The sequence below is a fragment of the Epinephelus lanceolatus genome, chromosome 23, assembly GCF_041903045.1.
Source record: "Epinephelus lanceolatus isolate andai-2023 chromosome 23, ASM4190304v1, whole genome shotgun sequence".
Lineage (NCBI taxonomy): Eukaryota > Metazoa > Chordata > Actinopteri > Perciformes > Serranidae > Epinephelus > Epinephelus lanceolatus.
The window spans coordinates 7891917-7917843 of NC_135756.1; the positions used below are offsets into that span (position 1 = coordinate 7891917).

General features: G+C 41.2%; 2 protein-coding genes across 2 annotated transcripts in view; one reads left to right on the forward strand and one right to left on the reverse strand.

Moving 5' to 3' along the window:
- Positions 1–24775, forward strand: parpbp (PARP1 binding protein). Its single transcript, XM_078165067.1, has 11 exons — positions 1–55; positions 385–540; positions 4271–4507; positions 4625–4729; positions 7000–7170; positions 7317–7471; positions 11217–11400; positions 11545–11726; positions 13865–13946; positions 22093–22279; positions 22802–24775. The coding sequence occupies exons 2-11, from the start codon at positions 391–393 to the stop codon at positions 23137–23139; spliced, it is 1791 nt and encodes a 596-aa protein (XP_078021193.1). The 5' UTR covers positions 1–55; positions 385–390; the 3' UTR covers positions 23140–24775.
- The window catches only part of pmch (pro-melanin-concentrating hormone), a 3809-nt gene continuing 2622 nt past the window's right edge, over positions 24741–25927 (reverse strand). Inside the window, exons 2-3 of the mRNA XM_033616753.2 lie at positions 25094–25235; positions 24741–24936 (exon numbers count right to left, since the gene is read on the reverse strand). Coding sequence (XP_033472644.1) covers positions 24887–24936; positions 25094–25235 — 192 coding nt within the window. The 3' untranslated portion in view covers positions 24741–24886. The remainder of the gene's footprint in view (positions 24937–25093; positions 25236–25927) is intronic.

Here is a 25927-nt window from a genome sequence, read left to right on the forward strand (position 1 = left end):
TCAAACTGCTTTTAGCTGTGGACGTGTGATCACGGAGACTGCTGCACTATTAGAGGTTTGCACTGTTAAATTAACATTATTTGTGATTTAGTGTAGCCATTAACTTACGATACGCTTAATTATATGTGAGCATCTTGAGGGAATTGACAAAAAGACACAGAGTGACGCACTGATTTGAATAATATGACTCAGTACCATTGTGCCTCAGAGGCCAGAGACTCTGAGGGTTACTTTTGTGTTTACCTGACAGTCCATTGGCTTTGTATTGTTCCTTAAAAGTTACATTTTTATGATTATAATCGGCTCTCTGTGATTTCACAATAGTCTACCTATCTTTGCTGTGAGTCATGGTTTCACTGGCATTTTACTCTACTGCTGTTTCAGGGGAAAATGGAGGCACTAGGGGACCGTCTGAAGGTGATGGTTAAAGTCTTCAGGAGAGAGTGTCACAGGGTTTTACACTCAGAGAGGACCACCATTCATGGAGCTGATGGCATGCTGATGTTGTTGCAGCTGGCCATGGCAGACATTAATAAGCAGGTAACAGGTCATTGCTTTAATTCAAACATCCAGCTTCTCCAGTGGATTAATTTGTATGCAAACACAAATGCACACAAACAATTCATTCACACACAAAGCGGTCTAAAATACAGATAGGCCTATGATAATGTGAGGAAATATGCTTGAAATGCGTCCCAATATACCAGTCTGCCAGTTTTAATGACTGCTGTCTTTGTTGATGTGAGCTGTTGCACAAAACAGTAGAAAAATGTATTTAATTAGGTAAAAATATACAATTTTAAGTGCTTTATCCCCACATAACTCCTGTTATTTCTTGATATGTAACACGATGGTCTTCAGGTCCCAGTGGTCATGGAAAACCTGGATAAGTCATAAAATTCAAAATCACATTTTCCAGGCCTGGAAAAGTCACTGAATTAGTCAAAATGCAAGCACTGAAAGTTTTGGAAAAGTCATCCTCCACATAGTGGTACATTACATAATATTATTTAAAGTGGCTGATGACGCAATGTAGCTCTAATATGTGCTGGTGAGTGACGTTTTGGTTACCATCATGTCTTTATTTTTTTTCTGAAATTATGTTGGAATAAAGTTTGAATCTGATGTGTTTGGACAAGTGGGACAAGAAAAAGTAAATTGTCATTATGGGTTCTTGAAAAGTCATGAAAATGTGTGGGATCCCTGAATATATTATGAAAAAAAAAAAAAAAAAAAAAAATATATATATATATATATATATATATATATATATATATATATATATATATATATATATATATATATATATATATATATATATATATATATATATATATATACAGTACAGGCCAAAAGTTTGGACACACCTTCTCATTCAATGCGTTTTCTTTATTTTCATGACTATTTACATTGTAGATTCTCACTGAAGGCATCAACACTATGAATGAACACATGTGGAGTTATGTACTTAACAAAAAAAGGTGAAATAACTGAAAACATGTTTTATATTCTAGTTTCTTCAAAATAGCCACCCTTTGCTCTGATTACTGCTTTGCACACTCTTGGCATTCTCTCCATGAGCTTCAAGAGGTAGTCACCTGAAATGGTTTCCACTTCACAGGTGTGCCTTATCAGGGTTAATTAGTGGAATTTCTTGCTTTATCAGTGGGGTTGGGACCATCAGTTGTGTTGTGCAGAAGTCAGGTTAATACACAGCCGACAGCCCTATTGGACAACTGTTAAAATTCATATTATGGCAAGAACCAATCAGCTAACTAAAGAAAAACCAGTGGCCATCATTACTTTAAGAAATGAAGGTCAGTCAGTCCGGAAAATTGCAAAAACTTTAAATGTGTCCCCAAGTGGAGTCGCAAAAACCATCAAGCGCTACAACGAAACTGGCACACATGAGGACCGACCCAGGAAAGGAAGACCAAGAGTCACCTCTGCTTCTGAGGATAAGTTCATCCGAGTCACCAGCCTCAGAAATCGCAAGTTAACAGCAGCTCAGATCAGAGACCAGATGAATGCCACACAGAGTTCTAGCAGCAGACCCATCTCTAGAACAACTGTTAAGAGGAGACTGCGCGAATCAGGCCTTCATGGTCAAATAGCTGCTAGGAAACCACTGCTAAGGAGAGGCAACAAGCAGAAGAGATTTGTTTGGGCCAAGAAACACAAGGAATGGACATCAGACCAGTGGAAATCTGTGCTTTGGTCTGATGAGTCCAAATTTGAGATCTTTGGTTCCAACCGCCGTGTCTTTGTGAGACGCAGAAAAGGTGAACGGATGGATTCCACATGCCTGGTTCCCACTGTGAAGCATGGAGGAGGAGGTGTGATGGTGTGGGGGTATTTTGCTGGTGACACTGTTGGGGATTTATTCAAAATTGAAGGCACACTGAACCAGCATGGCTACCACAGCATCCTGCAGCGACATGCCATCCCATCCGGTTTGCGTTTAGTTGGACGATCATTTATTTTTCAACAGGACAATGACCCCAAACACACCTCCAGGCTGTGTAAGGGCTATTTGACCAAGAAGGAGAGTGATGGAGTGCTGCGGCAGATGACCTGGCTTCCACAGTCACCGGACCTGAACCCAATGGAGATGGTTTGGGGTGAGCTGGACCGCAGAGTGAAGGCAAAGGGGCCAACAAGTGCTAAACACCTCTGGGAACTCCTTCAAGACTGTTGGAAAACCATTTCAGGTGACTACCTCTTGAAGCTCATGGAGAGAATGCCAAGAGTGTGCAAAGCAGTAATCAGAGCAAAGGGTGGCTATTTTGAAGAAACTAGAATATAAAACATGTTTTCAGTTATTTCGCCTTTTTTGTTAAGTACATAACTCCACATGTGTTCATTCATAATTTTGATGCCTTCAGTGAGAATCTACAATGTAAATAGTCATGAAAATAAAGAAAACGCATTGAATGAGAAGGTGTGTCCAAACTTTTGGCCTGTACTGTATATATATATATATATATATATATATGAAAATTGCTATGCTACAACAGGTAACCATGCATGCGGCAGTAGCTCAGTCCATCGGGACTTGGGTTGGGAACCGGAGGGTCGTCTGTTCAAGTCCCCATCCGGACCACAATATGGAGCGTGGACTGGTAGCTGGAGAGGTGCCAGTTCACCTCCTGGGCACTGCCGAGGTGCCCTTGAGCAAGGCACCGAACCCCCCAACCACTCGGAGCGCCTGTCATGGGCAGCCCACTCTGACATCTCTCCACTTTGTGCATGTATAGGTCCTGTTTGTGCGTGTGTGTTCAGACCTGTGTGTAATTGACAAACAGAATGAAAAATTTAATTTCCTCTCGGGGATTAATAAAGTATATAAAATTAAATTAAATTAAATTAAATTAAAATTGCTGTCTGAAATACTCATAATCACAAATAAACGTAACAAATTGCTATTATTATTACTGCTGGTTCCGCCGATCTTCCGATTGGTGGACGACCCGCTCTACCTCTAAACCACAGCCACCCAATATTCATCATTACGCAATTATTATTATTATCGGTTACAATGACCCTTAAAGGAATGAAAAAGAGGACTTTTTTTGGTCGAACCGACACTTTATTAAGCTTGGAACCATTCTACTTCTGACAGGCAGGCGAGAAGGAAAGGAGCTCTGAATATGCAGCTGAGATTCTTCTCCTGGGCTCCTTTTTATACCCTAGATAAGCAAATATAGTCTGATAACTGTCAATTTTTTATACCACAGTACACAGTTTCACGGTATACCCATGCAACCCTGACCAAAATAAACCAACAACGTATTGTACTGTGGCCACTGATAATCTTATATGATTTTTTGGGGGACATATTCAGATCTCTGTGCTTTGCTGCTAATTTTAGAGCTAATGCTAACAACATCTTGCAATCTCTTCTGGTCCTTGTCACAAAAGGATGCAAACCAACAAATAAAATAAAAAGTTAAACTTATTTCCAAAGAAGACGAATAAAACGATATCGGTACTCTCTGTCCTCTTACTGTAAGTTATCCGGTGGCCCAAAAGTGAAGCCGTACAAGCCCAGTTCACATCATCATCATCATCATGGGATAATTCAATTGAACCATCAGGCCGACTGTCATCACGTCCATAACTGATGACATTACCACAGATTTCCGGCTGAGACCGCTCATGACCCATTTTTGGACTGCGGGAGAAGGTCTCTCTGCTTTTGAACTGATTGGTTCCAGGCCGTCAGTAATTATGGCTGCTGCTTTCACTGTTTTCTCTCTTCCTGTGACAGCGTGGCGGAGAGTTCAAAGTGGCTCTGAGTGATGTCCTGATGGCCTGGAAACACTTACTGTTAGACAAACTTCACCTGCCACCCCCCAACTTTGCACGCTTGGAGAACTATGATCTCATCCTGGAGGCATACGAATCCTTCCTGAAACGCTCCAACACTGTGGACCTGGTTGATATCCTCTCCATGTACAAACAGCTGAGAGTAGAGGAGACGGACCCTGGGGAGCCTGTGAGCCCGGTGAGCGGGAGCTGCTTGAAATCAGACTGATGTTGTCGATGATCAGATTGGCTGCTGAGTAAAAGACAACTCCAATCAATGTATCTCTCTAATTACTTTCTTTATTCTTGTACAAAGGTCGAGTTGTTTGAGTTCTTATCAGGAAACACGGAGGTCTCAGAGTTGCCAGACTCTTCAGTCCCGTCAACACCGTCCAGTAAAAGCAGGCCCTGCAGCTCCCAGGTAGGCCCAGTCTCACTTTCACACACTAATAAAATGTGCAACTTATTTCATAAACCACCAAAAGAAACCCCTCTTTCCACTTTGCCCTCTACCCTCCATATAAAGTTTTTTTTTTTTTTTTTTCTTCTTCGGGAAAGTGAAATGCTTTTTCTCCCGCTGGCAGTAATCCACACATTCACTTTACTTAAATTCTGTCTGGAATCCATCCTGCTCATATTGACAGGAACTCTATATCATATCACTTAGATTTAAGAGCGCAATGTGAATTCAATTACCAGGCAGATGTTTAAAACAACACAATGTGGGGCTGGACAAGAGCTTCTGTAACAGAGTCTCTTTTTACTCCACTTATTCTCTGTCACTTGTGAATTTATGAGTTTGTAGTGAAGGTTCGCTTGCTAGAGCGGAGTGATGTAATTTTTTTGGAGTTTAATACGGGCTGTCAGCTGCTGTTTTTAGTGGTTTTACTCATGCAGTAAAGCTACTGTCCGTTTTTGGTAGTTTAAAAACACAACCTGGGTTGGCCGCAAGCCAAAAGTTTGATATTTTGGGAAAAATGTTTCCATAAATCGTATAAAAAGATGGATGCAGCCAACATGACGTAAGCCACTGGTTTGTGGACTCCCATTTTGAGGCCTCGGGTTCGGCGTTTTGGGCAGTTGCCATCTTGGATTTTTGGGGCCAGAAGTGACCAGTGGGTGTCTTTAGGGATTGACTCACTCTTGGAGCCAGCCGCAAGTGGCCATTCGAGGAACTGCAGTTCTTGGCACATCTGGGATGTCTCTGTTTTTCAGCCCAGGAGGGTACTGCTAGGCTGTTTTTTTTCTGCTGGCAAATTAGATGAGACAACCGTAGTAGCTTAGCTTAGCACAAAGACTTAAAACAGGCTCAAACAGCTAGCCTGGCTCTGTCCAAAGATAACAAAATCCACTTGAACACATCTAAGGCTGCTTTCAGACCTAGAGTTGTCTCTTTTGGTCTGAATCAGGGACTAACTTTGTTACAAAGCTGCTTGCTTCATGTTCTCACAGCAGCATGTACAAGTGGACCAGATCAAATGCCTTGTGTGAGAAAGCTGCTCTTGATTGGTCAGAATTTCCATGTGGGAAAAATCCAGGAAGTGAAGCAAACATTGAAGAAGAGTACACTTGCAAGATAAATGTGACACTTTCTAATGTCACAATGGAGGGACAACTACGCAGGTTGATTTTAGCGCTGCTCATCGTGGACTATATTGCTGTCATTGTTCATTTTAGTCAAACCATACAGTTTGAAAACAAGGCGCGGCTCCAACTAGAAAACAATGTTTTGATGCATTGGATGTGCTGAATGTGCATATTAAGGCAGTACAGGAGGAGGTGCACATTAATAATCCTCCAGAACTGTAACAAACCTCACTAGAACTTGTTTGTTATCGGACTGAGACCACCTCTTCAAGAAGGTCTCGGTCTGGTTGTTTTGGTGCACACCTGAGTGTGATTGCTGTGTTCACATCTGACCAAACGAACCACACTTGTGGGGTTAACAAACTTGAGTTCAATTGAACTGAACCAAACAGGGCAGGTGTGATAACACCCTATACTTTTTTTGGTTGGGAGCAGGAACTTCCTGCAGTCTCCTCTTGTCGCCTGGCAACTGCTATTGAGAAATACATCTGACATAAATGTGAAACACTGAATTTTCATTTTTACACTTGAGTTTTTGTACGGATTAAAAAAACAAGATAAATCTTGTCACTAAGTGAGCTTTAGAGGTGTTTGAAGATGGATTTTGTCACCTAGCCAGGCTACCTGTATGAGCCTTATTCCAGTCTTTATGCTAAGCTAATTTAGCAGCTCAAGCTTTACATTTAGCAGACAGATATGAGTAGTATCAGTTTTCTCACATAAATACTTAAAGTCAAGATGAAATTAAAAATGCCCCCTTAGATCACATCCCTGTTCATATTGTGCACCTATTTAACAAAAAACAAATTCTTTGTATTTATATGTAAAATCGTATCATGTTTTCTTGCTTTAAAGCAAAGTATGGCGTGTGCTTACGTAAGAGAGCGCCAACCAATTTCAACAAATAATTTCATGACAACCTCCCATCAATCAATCTGCAAGTTTTAGCTGCACAGGGCTAAGACTAATTTAACTAGCTAGCAACAGCATGCTAAAGCTAGAAACTCTTGAAATGCTGTTTGATATGGACATTAGGGGAATTTAAAATGTTTTCCTCCCAAAAACGATAATGATGTGCTTAATTATTCTGTTTATTATCAACAGGTGAAAACGGCAGTGAGACGGGTTTTCTGCTCCTATCTGAATTTACTTGTGAACATCAAGAACGACCTGGCCTTGGCGCTAACCCTTGACGTCCCTAGTCGCACTCTTGGACGTCAGGCATTCACTGACATAAAGCATGCTGCACAGAACAACAACACTTCCCTCTTCTTGGTAAGAAAACACCCGCAGTCAGCATGTGCTCGGGCTTCAGCGATGATGTATTCACACTTTACATCACTAGAAAACCAAAGCTATGACTTTAGAATTGGAGTAATCCTCTCTGGCGCAACATTTGAGTCTCTTTCATGCTTTTGCAGGCTGTGACATCTTTTGTGAGGGCCATCCAGCTCGGAGGGAAGGGCTACGCTCCAGCTGAGTCTGACCCACTGAGGAAACACGTCAAAGGCCTGTCTGACTTTGTCCAGTTTCTAGACAACCTGGAAGAAATACTAGGGGAGATTCCTGACCCAAGGTACACAATGCAGCTTAATCCAGGCTTCCACTCGCTCCCTGTCTTACTGTTGCCTCTGAGGTAATACTTCCTTTCTTGTGACTGAGACGGCTGTAAATGTTGGAGGTGGGGACGTGCTCCATTCAAGGACTGAACTGTGATTCGTGCTCTATTCTCAATCTGTTTGTTTGTGGCGCTGGTCTTTCAGTACTTTGAAAGACTTCGTCATTATTGTGTCTGAAATCCTGACAACAGATATTTCGATGTGCCACAGCACGGGGGAATTTCTAGGAACTCATCAGGAATTGCGCCGCTCTGGTGAACCGATCTTCGTGCTAAAGCAAGAGACCATCAAGCCACTAAGAGTCACTGCAATCTTCCTGTCTGTGGTCCGGTCAGAGACACTGGAATTTCAAAAGGCATCCACAAGTAACCAAACAAATTAGGGTCTTATTTTCAAATTATATGATCAAATATTTTAAAAATAAAAAGGAATTTGAGGTCCAAAACTTGACAGAGTAAACTAACAAACAGCAAAAGGAGTAGTTCAACAGTTCTGGAGGAGAGTTAAAGTAAAATGTCAACACTACTTTCACATCTGTCAGGTAAAGGTGAAGTTGCAGCCAGCAGCTTGTTAGATTAGCTTAGCACAAAGACTGGAAACAGAAGTCAATGGAGCATTTGTTTGGGACTATTTTCAGCCGTGGATTAACACGCATTTGTTGCACTTCTGAATATTTACAGCAGCAGGACTGTGTATGTGGCAATAAGTCAAAATAAACAATGTTAGTGCTCATGGTAATGCTGGAACATGTCACCCAGGGCAACAGTGTAGCTCACTGATGTGGTTTAAGAGTTTTTGGACAATGATGGAGCTCTTTGGCTCAGAGGAAGAGGATACACACACACAAATGCTTCTTCAGCGGGATTTATACTTGTGCACCAGGTCTATGCAGACCCTACACGCGTGGCCTACGCCGTTGTGAGCATTTATACTTGTACGCTTTTTCAAACACAAGTACACAAATCAGCTTCACAATAACGCACAGCATTCACAGACAAACACTTGTCTTTATCTGAACACATTTTCCCCACAAATACAACATGCTAATGTTATTAGCACAAGGCTATGGCATTTTACATTGTATTAATTAGCCTTGCAGCTAGCGGACTTTTCCTCTACTCATATGAAGCCAGGGACAACAGCAACATTTAACAAAGGTAATGTTACAAAATTCGGCTCCATTACAACTCACAAGGTTCACTGACAAAACAACTGTCTTATACTAAACATGTTTTCCAAACAAATACAACATGCTAATGTTTTTAGCACAAGCCTATGGCATTTTACATTGTATTAATTAGCCTTGCAGCTAGCGGACTTTTCCTCTACTCATATGAAGCCACGGACAACAGCAACATTTAACAAAGGTAATGTTACAAAATTCGGCTCCATTACAACTCACAAGGTTCACTGACAAAACAACTGTCTTATACTAAACACGTTTTCCAAACAAATATAACATGCTAACATTATTAGCACAAGTCTATGGTATTTTACATTGTATTAATTAGCCTAGCAGCTAGCTGACTATTCCTCTACTCATATGAAGCCAGGATAAATCACACACAAGACTCAAAATGCTATTTTTATTGTCTTCACAATTTATTGTTTCTTATCTGTGAAATGAAAGTAAATAAAAGCTTTATTTCCCCTGAGGGAAATGGTTTCAGCTTACAGAAATAGACAGGAGGTCTGCGTCGCCGCAACGTGTAGTTACATTTCTGGTGAGGAGCACATCAGGCTACGTTAATGCAGAGCCTATGCTGTAAGCACAGCGTTAATTCGATGCAGAAGTATAACTCCTGCATTACAAAATACAGAATAACATTTAAGTTGTATGACCCCCCACAAGCCTCCCCCTTTTTCACCACACCCTCCCCTCTCATAAATTATGAACAGTCCCTTACAGCGGTGTATTTTCCTGAGTTGCCACATTCTTCAACCAATGATGAATCACTTATTTGTAGTAGCTAATCCTTAACATTCCGGTACAACATTTCATGTCAAATAATGCATCATTACAAAATGCTGTGTTTACTTTATTGTAGTCTAATACTCATATACACATATTCCATTTCCAGAGAAATCATCCTGAGCTGATTAGAGGAATAACAGATTCCAAGAAAAGTTGAGCATTCTTCGGTATCTTGCAGCGAATGACGTCAAATACACTGAAATTCGTGATTTATGACTGAGTGGAAGCTTCTCTGAATTGCTTCACTTCTTCCTGCAATTCAAGTTGAGATTAAATTCTGTTTCCTCTCTCTGTGGTGTGGCCGATTCAGTTCTCATGAATTTATTAGAATATCAGCTCTGTGTGTGGGTCGGTCCCGCTGCTGCTACTACTGGTAGGAATACTTGCAGCCTGGCAGACCTGTGCACTGAAATCACACCTGTGATCATAAATTCCACCTGTTCCACTGCGGCTCGTTATTATTTCCTTCAAATCCCTGTAATGACTCCCATCTAAGCTTCTCATGATAACATTTGGATTGCTAAAGCATGTTCATCTTTGCCACATCAAAGCCTGTCTTTGTTAAATAACTTGTTCCCTGTTTGGAGCGCTTTCTTTGATGAATTATCATCAAACCTCGAGCCCACAGATCATTCTCCATACCATTACAGATTATTTTGGATGTCAAAGCATCTGGCACCACAACAGAAGCGGTTATCAGAAATGATTTAGCCGTTCAATCATGTGAGGGTTGAGCTTTTGAGTTGAAGCCGTTGAAGGCACCCTTTGTAGCAGTCCCAGTAGCCACGTTAGCTTCACTCAACCGAGCCATAACAACACATTGCGATGTTTGTGTAGTAGTGGATTCGACACCCGCTGCTCTACTGAGGGTTTTCAGTTCATGCAGGCTGATGAGAGCGCTCCACGTCTGATGAGACACTGATGAACTCAGCCAACATGTGTCTTTCAACAGGCAGTGCCTTTACACTCTCAGCGGAGTACTGTATTTCCTCATACAAACACCTTCTATGGAGAGTTCAGGGCCCCTTGTTCACTGAACATCTGTTTTCCCAAATGATTCTGTTACTGAGCCCTGCTCGCTCACATCAGAGCCGGGTCAGGGTCGGACCACCGCCTCTCCACCTTACTGCGATCTCTCCGAGCATGCTTTAGTGCACTTGACTGTTTGAAACCTACAGAAGTGATATGTTGCTATGATTTTTGGACATGCAGAGCAAGCGAGCACGGGCGAAAATCCCCCAGAACTATAAAGAGGAAAATCCTGGAGTTTGTCTGCTGACAGTCCATGGGTGAGCGCAGTGACCGTGCCCAGGGTGACTTTAACAGGGATTTGGAGCACATTTTCTGCTTCATAACTGTTAACATTGGCAAAGCTGCGCTACAGTGAAATAAAGCTCAACTGGATGTTAACACCGAAACAATTACTCTGAGCCCTTAAAGTCAGTGTCCAATTAATTGAAAGTGAAGCTGCAGTATATCTTTTGAAGACATTCAGACTAAGGCCTGGCTTTTCTGGGTTTTCAGTTTTAGGAGAGAGTTATTCATGTTGGCAAATATTGGCTGAACTCTTGAACACTATTAATTCCATCCAGATGAAAACTTGTATGTGTGCTCTGCAGAAGAAAGACTCCACTGCTTTCCAAAACAAACAGTTTTTTCCTCCACCTATGGCACAATAGCGCTCTCCTGCAGATGTCATTGTGACTGTCACTGGGTTTATTCCTCAGTGTATGTGGAGCCAGGCTGGTGACCGCCGTCAGGGCAGCGCTGGTGAAGGGACGCAGCAGCGGAGAGGCAGTGTACGCCGCAGCTGAGGAGACGACAAAGGAGCTGAAGGAGAGGATCTGCCAGCTACACCAGATCCAGAAACAGATTGCTAATGGAAGCGGGACAGGGATAAGCCCTGCCAGGGTAATGTATAACCTCTGCTCTCCAGCCAAGCAACTACAATTCTGGCTTTTGTGTCTCTCCATACATTCAAACAAAAACCCACTTCATCTCCTCTAACAGTCAGCTATGTGAGCTGATTGTAGCTGTGTTGTTCTTCCTCTCCAGCCAAAGCCTTATGCAGTCAATCACTGCACTGCGTACGGAGGTCGGGACACTGTGAAGGTACTGATGGCTCTGCTGGATGAAGAGGCGCTGACTCCTCTGTGTCAGAACAAGGCAGACCTGCTGTCTGAGGACCAGCCCGTCCTCAGTGGAGCAGAGGGAACCTGCGTCCTTGACTTGTTCAGGTTGGCACGAACAATCACACAGTACAAACTGGGATTTAGGATGGGGAGCATATGTTTTAAGGGCTGTAGTTCTATTTTATTTTATACCACAGACTGTAACCATAGATACAGATGGGTCTTAAAGGATAGTTCAGATTTTTTTGAAGTGGGGTTGTTTGAGGTTTCCATAGTCGGAGTAAAGGCCCTGACGCACCAAACCGACAAAGAGCTAGTGGCAACAAAGGCTGACTGTTTCATCGCTTTATGTCGCCTGCGTCTCAGCCAAGAAGTTGCACTTGAACACGACGCAAACCCTAGTCAACGGCCAACTAGCACGTACATTCTGTGCCTGCGTGAGAGGAGATAACTCTCCACATTGGCAGATACCATTAGTCTGTATTTGTCAATTCAAATCGCTAGTTAGCACGTTGACAAAAAACCTAACGCTGAAAGAACAAAGGCTCTTTACCGTGCACCGTTTGTTTTGATCTCACACTCTTTTGACTTAAGCCTTTTGTTTACATTCCTCACTTCTGTTTCTCTTCTTGTGCACATTCAACATGCTGAATCAGTCAAAAACAGCCAACATGGGCTGACTAGTGTCAAAGGTGGGGGGGACACTGCCACCAGGGTGCTCAGCAGTGGTGTGTCAGGGCCCTATTACCAACAGCAGATGGCGGCATCACGCCCCCAGTTTGGAGAAGCAGGCAGGAGTAATACCACAGAAGCTAAGCAATGTACAGCTGTGGATGGGGGCAGTAACAAAACATATTTAGCCACCTAAAAAATCAGTTTAAGTGTACGCTTTACTGAGAATATTTTCACTGCTTTACCTTGCTGTCAGACAGCAATTAATGATGGGGAACTGAAGCTGTTACAGTGCTCTCTTCAGAGCCACCAGGCTCAATCAGGTAGTCAGTTTGTGTTATTCTGTGACCTTTGGCGTGTTTTAAACACCAAAGGTCACAAAATAACACAAACAAACCAACTGATCAAGGAAGCGTTAGAGCAGCAACTCCTGTGTTCAGCAATGTTAAATTACTGTTTTTCTCAATGGAGTCTGGCTTTGTTCCCTGTCAGAAATTGCTGTCTGACATAGGGTTGCAATTAACTTTTATTTTTGTGGTTGATTAATCTTTTGATTTATTTCCTCAATTAATCAATAAGTTGTTTGGTCTATAAAATGTCAGAAAATGATCAAAAATGTCGATCAGTGTTTCATAAAGCCCAAGATGACGTCCTCAAATGTCTTGTTTCGTCCACAACCCAAAGATATTCAATTTACTGTCAAAGACAAGTGAAGAGACCAGAAAATATTCACATTTAAAAAGCTGGATTGAGAGAATTGTAATCTTTTTGTCTTAAAAAAATACTCAGACTGATTGATCAGTGTTATATCAGTGGACAAATACTTAAATAGTTGACAACTAATCAATTAATCATTGCAGCTGTAGTCTGGCAGCAAAGTAAAGCAGTGAAAATATTTTGAATATAGAGTCTACTTTAACTGATGGCGTGCTGACTGACATCTACCGTATGCAATACACTGACTATGGATAAGTACTGCATTCATCCCCACTTCTAAAGATCCAAACTACCCCTTTACATCCAGCTGCTTTGTTACACCCTTCAGGGGTCAAGTACAACACTGGCAAATTAAAAGATATTTTACTATGGAAAAGTCACAGAGCTTTGAATTAGATTAGACTATTTTCACTACCACGGGATTCAGTCAGAGTGGGAAAGCCCCTGAAATGGCAATTAGACCAACATGAGACTGTACAACTCTCCACTGAAACCATATGGAGGAAAATCCTCCCACACCACACTGGAACAATTTCTCTGGTCAAACATCTGAAATAAAAATAATAACATAAAAAAAGAAATAGGCACTGGCTGCGGTTTGGAAGGGGAACCTACATTATGTCGGAGCTGCATGACATTAAATGGCTGATATCCAAATTGTTGCAAAAGCCCAACGTCAGCTCCGTCTGACGCTAGTGAAAACATCTTTGTACATGTTGAAAATATTATGCAAAGCTGCAATAAAGAGAGAACAGTAGTGGGTAGATTTCTCGGTTAGTGTGACCATGTAACCTTCTTGCTTTTCTAATTTATAAACCTCTTGTCTTTGCCTCTCGTTGTGGCTCGCCCCTCAGATCCCCTGAAGTGTCTACTGGATGTTCTCCAGAACCTCTAAAGAACCGGGTCCAGAGCCGGCTAGACCTGCTCAAACCCAAGGTAACGTGGGCCCCTTCATCCAAGAGCCCCAAATCCAAACCATCAGTTACTTCAAATTGAATCAGATGTACAAACATTGAAAATAATGTCTTTACATCCTGTAATTTCTCCCTGGTATTATATTATTTATTTGCTTAGCTGAAGCTCACATCTTAACTGACTTCCACCGTTCCCGTTTGCACAGCTGTGTTTTAGCTCTTAGTGTTGGTTTGAGGGTGCTGTTTAAATCCATGGCATAAAAAGACTTATTCGTGGGGATTCAAACCATTAACCAATCCTGATGATAAGTTATCCTATTGTCAGGGCTCCGGTCCATTTGCTTACGGTGCACAATGTAACACACTGTATATCTGATATCAATATCTCCGTCTTCCTTCCTGGCTGGGAGCTCAGCTGTTCTGGGATCAGTGTGAGAGAATCTGTCTCATTGTAATTACACAGCCCCTGCTGCCAATAAGGTTTGAGGATACAGACTTTACTGTGTGCTTTAATTTAATCTGTGTCGAGCGAAGAGTATTGTTTCATCAGACTCCTGCTTCAGCACAGTTACAACAGCACACTCTCAGCAGTGGAAAGTGACTTAGTACATTTACTTAAGTCCTATTTTCTAGTACTTGTGCATGAGTCTTTCCATTTTTTGCTATTTACATTTGAAAAACAATCTAATATGGATCCCTGAGATTGTTTTTGAGAGGATACACACTATGAGGCCATTGTGGGAAATGTAGGCTCTATGTTTTGACATTGTAGAAGAATGAATGGAATAAAAAAAGATATCTCTGGTTTTGCTGTATGAAAGCCGAGAACAACCATGTTTGCAAATATCTTTTTAACACTGTCATCTCTTGATTGCGAGATCTTGAGATAACAGAGCTTACTTTCTCGTAGGGCTGGGTATCATCTAAAAAATTATGATACCAGTACCCTTAAAGTGATACCAATACCAACAGAGTACTTCATTTGATATCAGTAATGTGAGTGACGTGTAGTAGATGGCTCTTGGCATGTTAAACTGCCAACTCTGTCAAATTGTCCGCCCTTGACTTCACCACACTAGACTGTATGGGTTATAGCTGCTGCTGCTGGAGTGTGCCTGGTCACACACTGGCCACAGTGACAAGGCTAACTGTTAGCATCACACAGCTAACGTGCCCTAAAGGTTATTATTGAATTTAACAACAAATTTGAGCTGTTTCTTTGTGGACTTTCTAGTATGGCGGTGAGACGAGCAGCAACATAATTCGTGAGCTTTTAGAGGATTCTTCACGTCTACTTCATGATAAACCTTGTGGGGAAATATAAACTAAGGAAGACTAAGACCACAGTAAACCAAAGCAGTAAAAACATCGAGGAAATGGCGACAGGAACAGCTGATGAAGTTGTCACTTTAGGTGAAGCTAATAACCACGTGGCAATGGACACCCTGCACACCAGCATTAGCACTATCCATGCCAAATTAAAGACTGGACATATGGACGTGAGGAAGGAACTAATTTTTTTTTTTAAAAGCTGTTTCTTAGTCATTGTGTTGCTGGGACTCTTTGACGGCTCGGTGTTGGATGTAGCCACTGTTGCTGTGTTAGCTTGGGCTAACCAGGCAGATGTTAGCACGAGCCGACTAGGAGGAGACAGCAGCAACAGAAAGTTTGCTAGTCTGGTGGGAAGTCACGGATCAGAGCTCTGAAGCAAAAAATGATCAAATTCAGGTATTGTTTGACTGGGGATGTTTCAATACTTCTTGGTACTGGGTCATTTAGGTCAGTACCTTAAGGTATTTAGTGGGGATACCCTATTTTCTCGTGATAACGGGATAATTAATGTCAATTCCCGAGAAAACGAAAAGCTGAATTCTTGAGATAACAAGATTATTTAGCACAAAGAGGAGACTTTGGTTTCCTTGAGATCACAGGATAATTATGGCAAACTTAAAAAAATGAGTGTCAGGTTCATTTGATCACATCTGGTGGTTCTCCTTAAATGACTGATCTAAATGCTATCACAAAGACTCAAAAGCAATTTCTGCATGTGTCAGGCCTTGACTGAAGTACAGTGACTACTCCATAAACTGGCGTTTTCATCAAGACACTATCTATGCATGCTGGCATGGCACTACTGATCTCTGATAAACATTAAAAAAGCAAAAATGACCTTTTGTTGTTTAGAGATAATGGGTTGATAATCTTGTTATCTTGAGATAATGAAAGACTGAACTTGTGATCTCGATAACAGCATTTAAAAAAAAAAAAGAAATAATTGGATGTATGACCGGTCTCAGGTTCTGTACCTCTGCATTCATTTTGAGAATATTTTAAAAACTGGTTATTGTGAGTTCCACAGTGCTACAGGACTCTAATAAACTATCCCTGCAAGCATTTTTTGGTTTAAAAAAACATCTAATAGCCTTCTACATGAAGACCTGACGTCTAGGCTAAATCATTTGGGCTGTCCGTGAAAATTTGGTAGACGTCTAACCATAGCCAAAGTGTAGACGTCATCAATTATACGGCTATGTAGAGACCATGTCCAAAAAATGGAGATAAACATATTTTAATTACTGTTGACTCTCCATACGTGATTGAATATCATACCGCACGCCATCTGCAGTGGCGAAAATTCCATTTAATCAATTTCAAAGTTAAATCGGCTAGATTTGGGTTACATGTAGCTAGACTAAATCGGAGCTAAATATAGCCTATACGTTTAAATCACGACTATTGCTTGCTGGGTAAAAAATGCAATTTCTGAAGAAATTGTGGGTGTTAATGCTGCATGCTGAATAGCTGACGCTACACTGCAATGCTGACTTTAAACTTTGAATAATACCATGAATGATGTGGAATATCTATAGGAATGTTTTAAAGCTGACACTACACTGCAATGCTGGCCTAAATGTGTATGAATGTCACTGACTCGTCCACTGATACAAATACTGTGGAATATTTCAAGGTTTTTGAAAACCTGACGCAACACTGCAATGCTGGCGAAAATGTGCAAGATGGTGAATTATAGGAATAGATGGAAAGGTGTGAAGGGGCGTAATTAGTATGACTGTTACTGAAAAGCTGAATGATATCAATACTTTGGAATATTTGGGGTGTTTGGGGGTCCTTTACCAGAACATTTTGAGCATAAAACACTTAATTTCCTTCATTCTGGTGATTTTTCATGCACCAACTTGTCTATTTTCTGCAATAATTTATGGTGCAAATGTCTTTAATTTTGTCAAAATAAAATTCCTCTGCTTCTTTCAGTTTTGAGGGGGACAAACACACTTGTTCTAAATATTGAGGGGGATGTGTCCCTTACATCCCTCCCTGAAATCTACACCTATAATCCAGTTATATATATTTGTAATATCACTCTAAAAGAGGCTGTTCTGCACCTTATGAGTACCTTGTACTCTTTATATCTTCGTGCATGTTGCTGATGATATTTTCATATTTTATTTGAGTAAAATTTTGAATGCAGGACTTTTACTTTTATCAGAGTATTTTTACAGTGTAGTGTTACTACTTCCACCACAGCACACACTCCACAACTGCTGAGTCACCCAAAAAACACTGACAACACCAGCTTTAGATTTTAAGGTAGGGCTGCTGCTCTTTTAACATGAAGCAGCTCCACTGTGTGAACTCCTTTTGAACATGTATGCTAAACACATTTTGTGAAATGGCTCCTTTATTTGATTGCGCTAGCAGATGTCATTTTAGCTCCCCACAATCTGGCTGCCTTCCTGTTTGAGTGCGCTGTAATGGTCCCTGGGCAGCTCACCGCTTCCTGAACTCGGTGAGCGGAAGCTTTCTGCATCAATTTCACTTTGAAGATGCCATATCAGTCGCGTAATTCGACTAGCAAGGGAAACTTGAAAGGTTATTGTTTCCTGTTGTCTGCTGAATGACTTTATCCCAGACTTCTCCAGCGGTTTCATCATGCACTGACGTCAACTGGCACACACAGAGATGGACAGATTTAGTTTCTGCTTTTTGGGACGTTTCCAAATCTTTGTCTCGGTGCCACAGATTATCCAAACACAGAAATAACCATCAAACTATTTCGTGTTGCTCTCCTGTGACGTGCCGTTTGTGAAAAGATGCATTTGATTGCATGATAGTGCATAGATTTTATTTCGGAGTGATTGCCTCAGTCTGTGGTGGTGATAATATTAATGGTGCACCTGTTCTCACTTCTACCACCTGCGTGTCAAGATGCAAGGCTGCAGAAATTGCTTGCACCTGCTTTTAGAAGTACTATCAGGAATGTGTTGGTCAGGTGTTTGCAGCGTCAGGTCAGGCGGTGTGCAGAGGTTATTTCAGGACAGCCGTCTTCAGACGAATGAGGGCCGTCTGACCACACAGTGCCACGTTGGGCTCCCACCTGTTGTAATTGGATTAGATGTTATCCGTCAGTCATAGTTTGGCCGTGTTCACTCTTCCATCCCCTCCCATTGTTTCAGGGGCGTTTCAGATATGTTTTATTAGCATGCAACCAGGGCAGCATACATTTTTAGCTCCATTATTGAAGTGTGCCTTGTTCTTAGGGTTACTGTTGTTTTAGGTGCTCTTTTAAGAAGTTCTTTTGAAAAGCACAAAGGCTTTGATCCCTTTGTGCTTTACGGACCCACCCAGCTTTGCTCGCTGTATTTTTCCCTCAGATTTCTCCTCCCCACTGTGGCCCACTGGCCTGAAGGGTGAAATCCTTGGATTGTGATAATCCCAAGCAGGCGTAGATCAAACAGTGGTTTGAAAAGCTGTGGATCTGTGTGCCCCAGGGCCAGGATTGTAGTCTTCAGTATCATTCACAACTAGACTGTCCGAAAAGGCGATTTAATGAGGCGCTGCTCTACTGTCTGAGACGTGTAACTGTGATAAGATGGAAGAAACTGGTTTTCCTGTTTAAAGTGGTGTAAAGTAGGGCTGATGTGTAATTCGTCAACCTTTTGAGGCAGTCATCTAGTGGCCTGTATTCAGTGTAAAAAGTCATATTGTCAACAAATAATTACAGCAGAATAGACTGATTTGGAACACTATCAATAACGCCTCACTCTGTCTCGTTGGATTTTGGCATGAAGATCAAACGTCTTGAGACATTTTATGCTTCCTTCTCTCTTCTTTAAAGCACTTGTTCTTCTAGTTTCAAATAAAATGTGCAAATGAGTGTTGTCAAAATACTGGAATTGACCCTTCACTAAGTCCCACCCCAGGATGCAGAGTGGCCAATCATAACATAGTATCGGGCCGGCTCAGACCAGGGTCCGACATCAACACAGCTGTGCTCCATTGACTGATGCAGTTATTTCAGATTTCCTTCATTTTCAGGCTGGTTTTGTGGATTTGGAGCTAAATGTTGTGCCTGGGGCATGTCGTGTATTAATGATACTCGTTACCTGGAGAGGTTGGAAAATGATACACGTTTCTTCCCTGTTCCAAAACCAAAATCAAACCCTGAAAAGTGTAGGGTTAGCTAGCTAGCTACTGAAGATATAGCCTACTGAATGTATACACATGCTGCTTTTGCTTTGTAATGATTATAACAGTGAAACAAAGACCGACCCTGCTGTACAGGAACCAGTGAAGGGAAGCAGGGAAGCTTTGCTGATATTCAACCAGCTGTGTGTCATCACAGTGTGTGCAGATGAAGGTTGAAGCCAAACAGTTCATCTGCACACACTGTGATGACACACAGCTGGTTCATACCAGCAAAGTGCTTACTCTGACAGCTTGACGGACCATCACAAAGGGGCGGGGGTTGCAACATCAACCTAAAAAAAAAATAAATATATATATGTATATATATATATATATATATATATATATATATATATATATATATATATATATATATAATATAATATAATATAATATAATAAATATATATATATATATATATATATATATATATATATATATATATATATATACATACAGTACAGGCCAAAAGTTTGGACACACCTTCTCAGTCAATGCGTTTTCTTTATTTTCATGACTATTTACATTGTAGATTCTCACTGAAGGCATCAAAACTATGAATGAACACATGTGGAGTTATGTACTTAACAAAAAAAGGTGAAATAACTGAAAACATGTTTTATATTCTAGTTTCTTCAAAATAGCCACCCTTTGCTCTGATTACTGCTTTGCACACTCTTGGCATTCTCTCCATGAGCTTCAAGAGGTAGTCACCTGAAATGGTTTCCACTTCACAGGTGTGCCTTATCAGGGTTAATTAGTGGAATTTCTTGCTTTATCAATGGGGTTGGGACCATCAGTTGTGTTGTGCAGAAGTCAGGTTAATACACAGCCGACAGCCCTATTGGACAACTGTTAAAATTCATATTATGGCAAGAACCAATCAGCTAACTAAAGAAAAACCAGTGGCCATCATTACTTTAAGAAATGAAGGTCAGTCAGTCCGGAAAATTGCAAAAACTTTAAATGTGTCCCCAAGTGGAGTCGCAAAAACCATCAAGCGCTACAACGAAACTGGCACACATGAGGACCGACCCAGGAAAGGAAGACCAAGAGTCACCTCTGCTTCTGAGGATAAGTTCATCCGAGTCACCAGCCTCAGAAATGGCAAGTTAACAGCAGCTCAGATCAGAGACCAGATGAATGCCACACAGAGTTCTAGCAGCAGACCCATCTCTAGAACAACTGTTAAGAGGAGACTGCGCCAATCAGGCCTTCATGGTCAAATAGCTGCTAGGAAACCACTGCTAAGGAGAGGCAACAAGCAGAAGAGATTTGTTTGGGCCAAGAAACACAAGGAATGGACATTAGACCAGTGGAAATCTGTGCTTTGGTCTGATGAGTCCAAATTTGAGATCTTTGGTTCCAACCGCCGTGTCTTTGTGAGACGCAGAAAAGGTGAACAGATGGATTCCACATGCCTGGTTCCCACTGTGAAGCATGGAGGAGGAGGTGTGATGGTGTGGGGGTGTTTTGCTGGTGACACTGTTGGGGATTTATTCAAAATTGTAGGCACACTGAACCAGCATGGCTACCACAGCATCCTGCAGCGACATGCCATCCCATCCGGTTTGCGTTTAGTTGGACGATCATTTATTTTTCAACAGGACAATGACCCCAAACACACCTCCAGGCTGTGTAAGGGCTATTTGACCAAGAAGGAGAGTGATGGAGTGCTGCGGCAGATGACCTGGCCTCCACAGTCACCGGACCTGAACCCAATCGAGATGGTTTGGGGTGAGCTGGACCGCAGAGTGAAGGCAAAGGGGCCAACAAGTGCTAAACACCTCTGGGAACTCCTTCAAGACTGTTGGAAAACCATTTCAGGTGACTACCTCTTGAAGCTCATGGAGAGAATGCCAAGAGTGTGCAAAGCAGTAATCAGAGCAAAGGGTGGCTATTTTGAAGAAACATGTTTTCAGTTATTTCACCTTTTTTTGTTAAGTACATAACTCCACATGTGTTCATTCATAGTTTTGATGCCTTCAGTGAGAATCTACAATGTAAATAGTCATGAAAATAAAGAAAACGCATTGAATGAGAAGGTGTGTCCAAACTTTTGGCCTGTACTGTGTGTGTGTGTGTGTGTGTGTGTGTGTGTGTGTATATATATATATATATATATATATATATATATATATATATATATATATATATATATATATATATATATATATATATATATATATATATATATATATATATAGTGCAGCTCTAATGTCTAGGCAGTTTTGGATGGATTGCCATTAAATTTGATTCACATAGTAATGGTTACAAGAGGACAAATCCTAATGAATTTGGGGATCCCCTGACCTTTTATGTAGCACCATCATGAGTCTTGTGGTAAAATATCTTGCCATGAGATTTAATACAGACATTCTTTAAAAAAAAGAGTGAGTCCTTGATCCTTTATGAAAGACAAAGTAAATACTAGGACTACGAATTTGGCTTTTTAATATTGCCACACGGATGTTTCAGACAAGATGCCTCTCTGGCAGTGTCACCTGGCGTTCTTGAAATTTAATTGTGAATGGATGTATTTTCTTTTGTTCTGAAAACCAAAACAAAAGCCAGAAATGAAGGAAACCTCGGCCACCTGCCTTGAGACAATGATACTTATCATTAAATGGTGTAACCATATCATATCAGTTGGATTCATGGTTTTTTTCTGTTTACTCCAGCCCAGAGACAAAGTCATTCGATCCCAGTTTGCGTGCACGTACAAAGATGAAGAACTGCCACTCAACCGGGTGCTGGAGTTCCCCAGCACCAGCCAGGTCCCAACCTGTGTGCACCCAGCACCCAAACTCCAAACCCTCCCAGCTGTGGATGAAGACTGCAGCTCTGATGTGGAGGAGTCAACCCAAGGTACAGAGTCAAACTTAATTTCATAAAATCCTGCAGGTACTTTTTTTGGTGCTCCACTGCATGCGGAGAAAAGCTCAAAATGTCAACACAAGCCGTGCAGCGTTCTCTTTGTGCTGGGTTAGATTTCTGTTTCCTCTGACGCCACACAGCTGGACTGAGGCCCAGGCACACCTTCTCAGCTCCAGCCTTGAACCCTTCCCAGCCCCAGCCCTGGGACTGGTACTTACCATCAGCCATGAAATGAACCCCTATTCTATAAAACCTGCTCACACCCACATCTGTAGTAAAAAACCAAAAACAACACACACTCACACAGACTTTTTGCCCATTTCCCCTTCTGTCTTTTGTTCCGTGGGAATTCAGGCTCGGCTCCATCAGGTTACATGACAAATGTTCAATTTCAGCTTCACAGAATAAACACACAGCCTGCTTCCACCGGCAGCTAACGTCAGCAATTTCGTCACAGCTTTTTCCCTTTTTTTTCCTACCAGGTTGTCACACTTGCTTTTTGCTTTGTTTCAGTCTTTCCAGCCAAGTCTACATCTGAATGCCCGAATAAGGAGCAGAGCAGCATGCAGCGGGGGGCTGCTCTGGCGCCAAGAAGTGGAAATGCCCAAAACAGAGGTGCAGGCTCGGGCAATAGGAAGAAAACCGCTGGCAATGAGACGCAGAGAAAGGGCAACAAGAGGAAGCAGCAGGTGGAGTCAGAGCAACATGGAGGTTCAGAGAACGAGCCTCCAGAGAAGAAGCAGCTCACTAGTGTCTCGGTCAAAGTGCCTGGCAAGAATGTCGGCAAGGCCTCCAGTAAGAAGAAGCTGATAGCTGGACAGGGAAAGCTAACCAGCTTCTTCAGAGTCTAATGGTTGTTTGTACTGGTTTCATGATGGTACAGTGCGAGAACTTTCTGTCAAGCTGTGTTCATACGAAGCAGCTGCAATTTTTTTTGAAAAATTTTGTGTAGTACATTAATATTCTAATTAAGGCTGCTTTTAATGATGATTTTTAGTCCGAGTTAATCTGTTGACTGTTGTTTTAACAAATACTTTTTGGGAAATTTGCTTACTTGCTGAGAGTTTGATGAATCTATGCTAAATATAAAGCTACAGCTAGCAAATGATAAGCTTATTTTAGCATTAAGCAGAGCTAAAAAGCTAGCCTGGCTCTGATAATTGAGATATAACAAGTTAATTAGTACAATTTAGAGGTGCTAGGCACATTTTTAAAACTTTAGACAGAGCTGGGCAAACTGTTTCCCTCCAGTTTCTATGCTAAGCTAACTGGCTAAGAGTAGCATTTAGCATACAGATCAATTTTTGTATGAAGTAGACAAGATTTAACAAGTTAATTAGTAAAATTTAGAGGTGCTACTGAGTGCCTGGTGTTGTCCCAAGTTTTAAAAATCCAAACTGCAATTCCAGTTTCTAAGCTAAAATAAGCTATCAGTTAGCAGCTAACAGACTAGCAATAGCACTTACCATACAGATCATTTTTGGTTTGTATTAGTTAGCTTTGGAGATTCTGGTTGGAAGCTTTTTTTTTTTTTTTTAAACTTTTTTAAACAGAGCCAGGTTAACAGTTTCCCCTAATTTCCACTCTTTATGCTAGGATAAGCTAATTGGCTAATGGATGCAATTAATGATGATTTTCAGCCTGTTGTTTCAAAGAATACTTTTTGAGAAATACATTCATTTGCTGACTTTCTCAGAGTTAGATGACTATGTGAAATATGAAACTGGAGCTTGCAGGGCATTGCCCTAAACTACGCTAAGTGGCTAGCAGTAGCATTTAGCACATAGATCAAGTTTTGGACGCATTAAACAAGATATAACAAGTTAATTGGTAAAAATTTAGAGCTGCTAGTGAGCGGATTTTTCAAACTGTTTCCCCCGAATTCTGCTTTTTATGCTAAACTGGCTAACTGGCTTTTTATGCTAAACTAGCTAACTGGCTACAAGTTAAGCTAACTGCCTGGTAGCTGTAGCTTCATACACAGCAGAGTGCTATCAATCTTCCCATTTAACTCTCAGCAAAATCCTAAAATGTCAAACTATTAATTTAATCATTAAGTCTATAAAATGTGGAGGAAAAGCACAAAGTCTTTACATTTGAGAAGCAAGAACCAGCAAATTATCTAGCTTTTTCTTTCTTTAAAAAGGACATGAACGTCTAATCGCTAATCAAAATTATTGATTAATTTTCTGTTGATTAACTAAGCAATATATTGTTTCCACACTAGTTTAACTGCTATTTTTACCTGTTTAGCAGTGTGGAAAATGTGGGTGGCCACAATGTGAATAATCAGTATGACAGCACATCATTGGGAAATTGGTTAATACACTTTCTTTCATCGAGACAAGTCCTGCTTTGTGCTTGAAATGTAGCCTATTTAATCATTAGTTGTACACTTTATTTAACTTGTAAAATTCCACAGCGAAAGTAACTTTGTAAATACGATGCACACTTTTCACTTTTAATAAACTTTTTTATTTTGTTTTACAAGTTTGTGAGCTCTCATTTTCTACAAGAAAATGCATTTCAGTGTAACACATACAAGGGGAAAATTTCTACAGCACAATCAGGGCAGGACGGCAGCACAGGGAGAAACATTTATTCTACCCAGCAGGGTCGGTACACTCTTCCTATCATACACCGCAGCACTGGAAGGGAAGAATAAAGAAAGTGAAAAATACTTCAAGAACATCAAGAAATCTGATATCAGAACATTATTGGACAGGTATTACTTGAGGGGAAAAAAAAGCTTTAGCTCAACTTTTTTTAGCATTAAAACAGAAACAAGGGTTTACAGATACTTACAGTCTTGGTCGGTGTTTCTGCGATCAATTTTCAAACTGTGCTCAGCGGGAGTGTGGCTCAAGCTTTGGTCTGTGAGCAGAGGGAAGGACCGGGTGAAGGCCGGGTTCAGCCCATGAATACTGTGTCCTCTCAGCCCCATGTCCTGAAACACAGTATTGATCAGTGATTGCATGTGACACCGTGAGACCACACACATTTCCGTACGGCAGGATCTGAACTCTGGATCGTCGCAGCTTTCATGGATTATCTTTTCACTTGCAGCACAGGTGTTGGATCTGTCTTTACCAGCTGATCCAAGCCACAGGAACCCCAAATGGAAGAAATGTGTTTCCCCGTTTTTTTATGATATCACAGTGGCCTGTTTTCTTCCACTTCCCCCCTCGGTTCACCCAGATGGCTTTGTTCTCTCCAACATGGCTGCCTGTTCCCTATTACCGCAGAGATAACCACCATGTTCATGACACACAGGAGACGCAACCGCCAGATAAACTCTTAACACATCGCAGCCAAACGTTTGAGGGAGCACAGATATATCATCATTCTTCCCACTGTGATTCCAATAAATCTTTATAGGCTTGTGATCATTTGACCTTTCAGCTAATAGTATTTCCCGATTTCCAACGCTGCTGTAAAAGTTTTTCATAGAGGTGTATGAAATATTGACTTAACAGTAGACACAAGGATGGTGACGAATGAGAGGGGTCAAATGTTCAGTCACAGGATGGAGATAATGTGCTCTTTGTTGCTGAACTATGGTTAGCTGCGGTTGTTTATGGAAAGAAATCTCATGCAATTAATAGTTATGATGCATGACTGTTACTGGCAGAGTTCAGT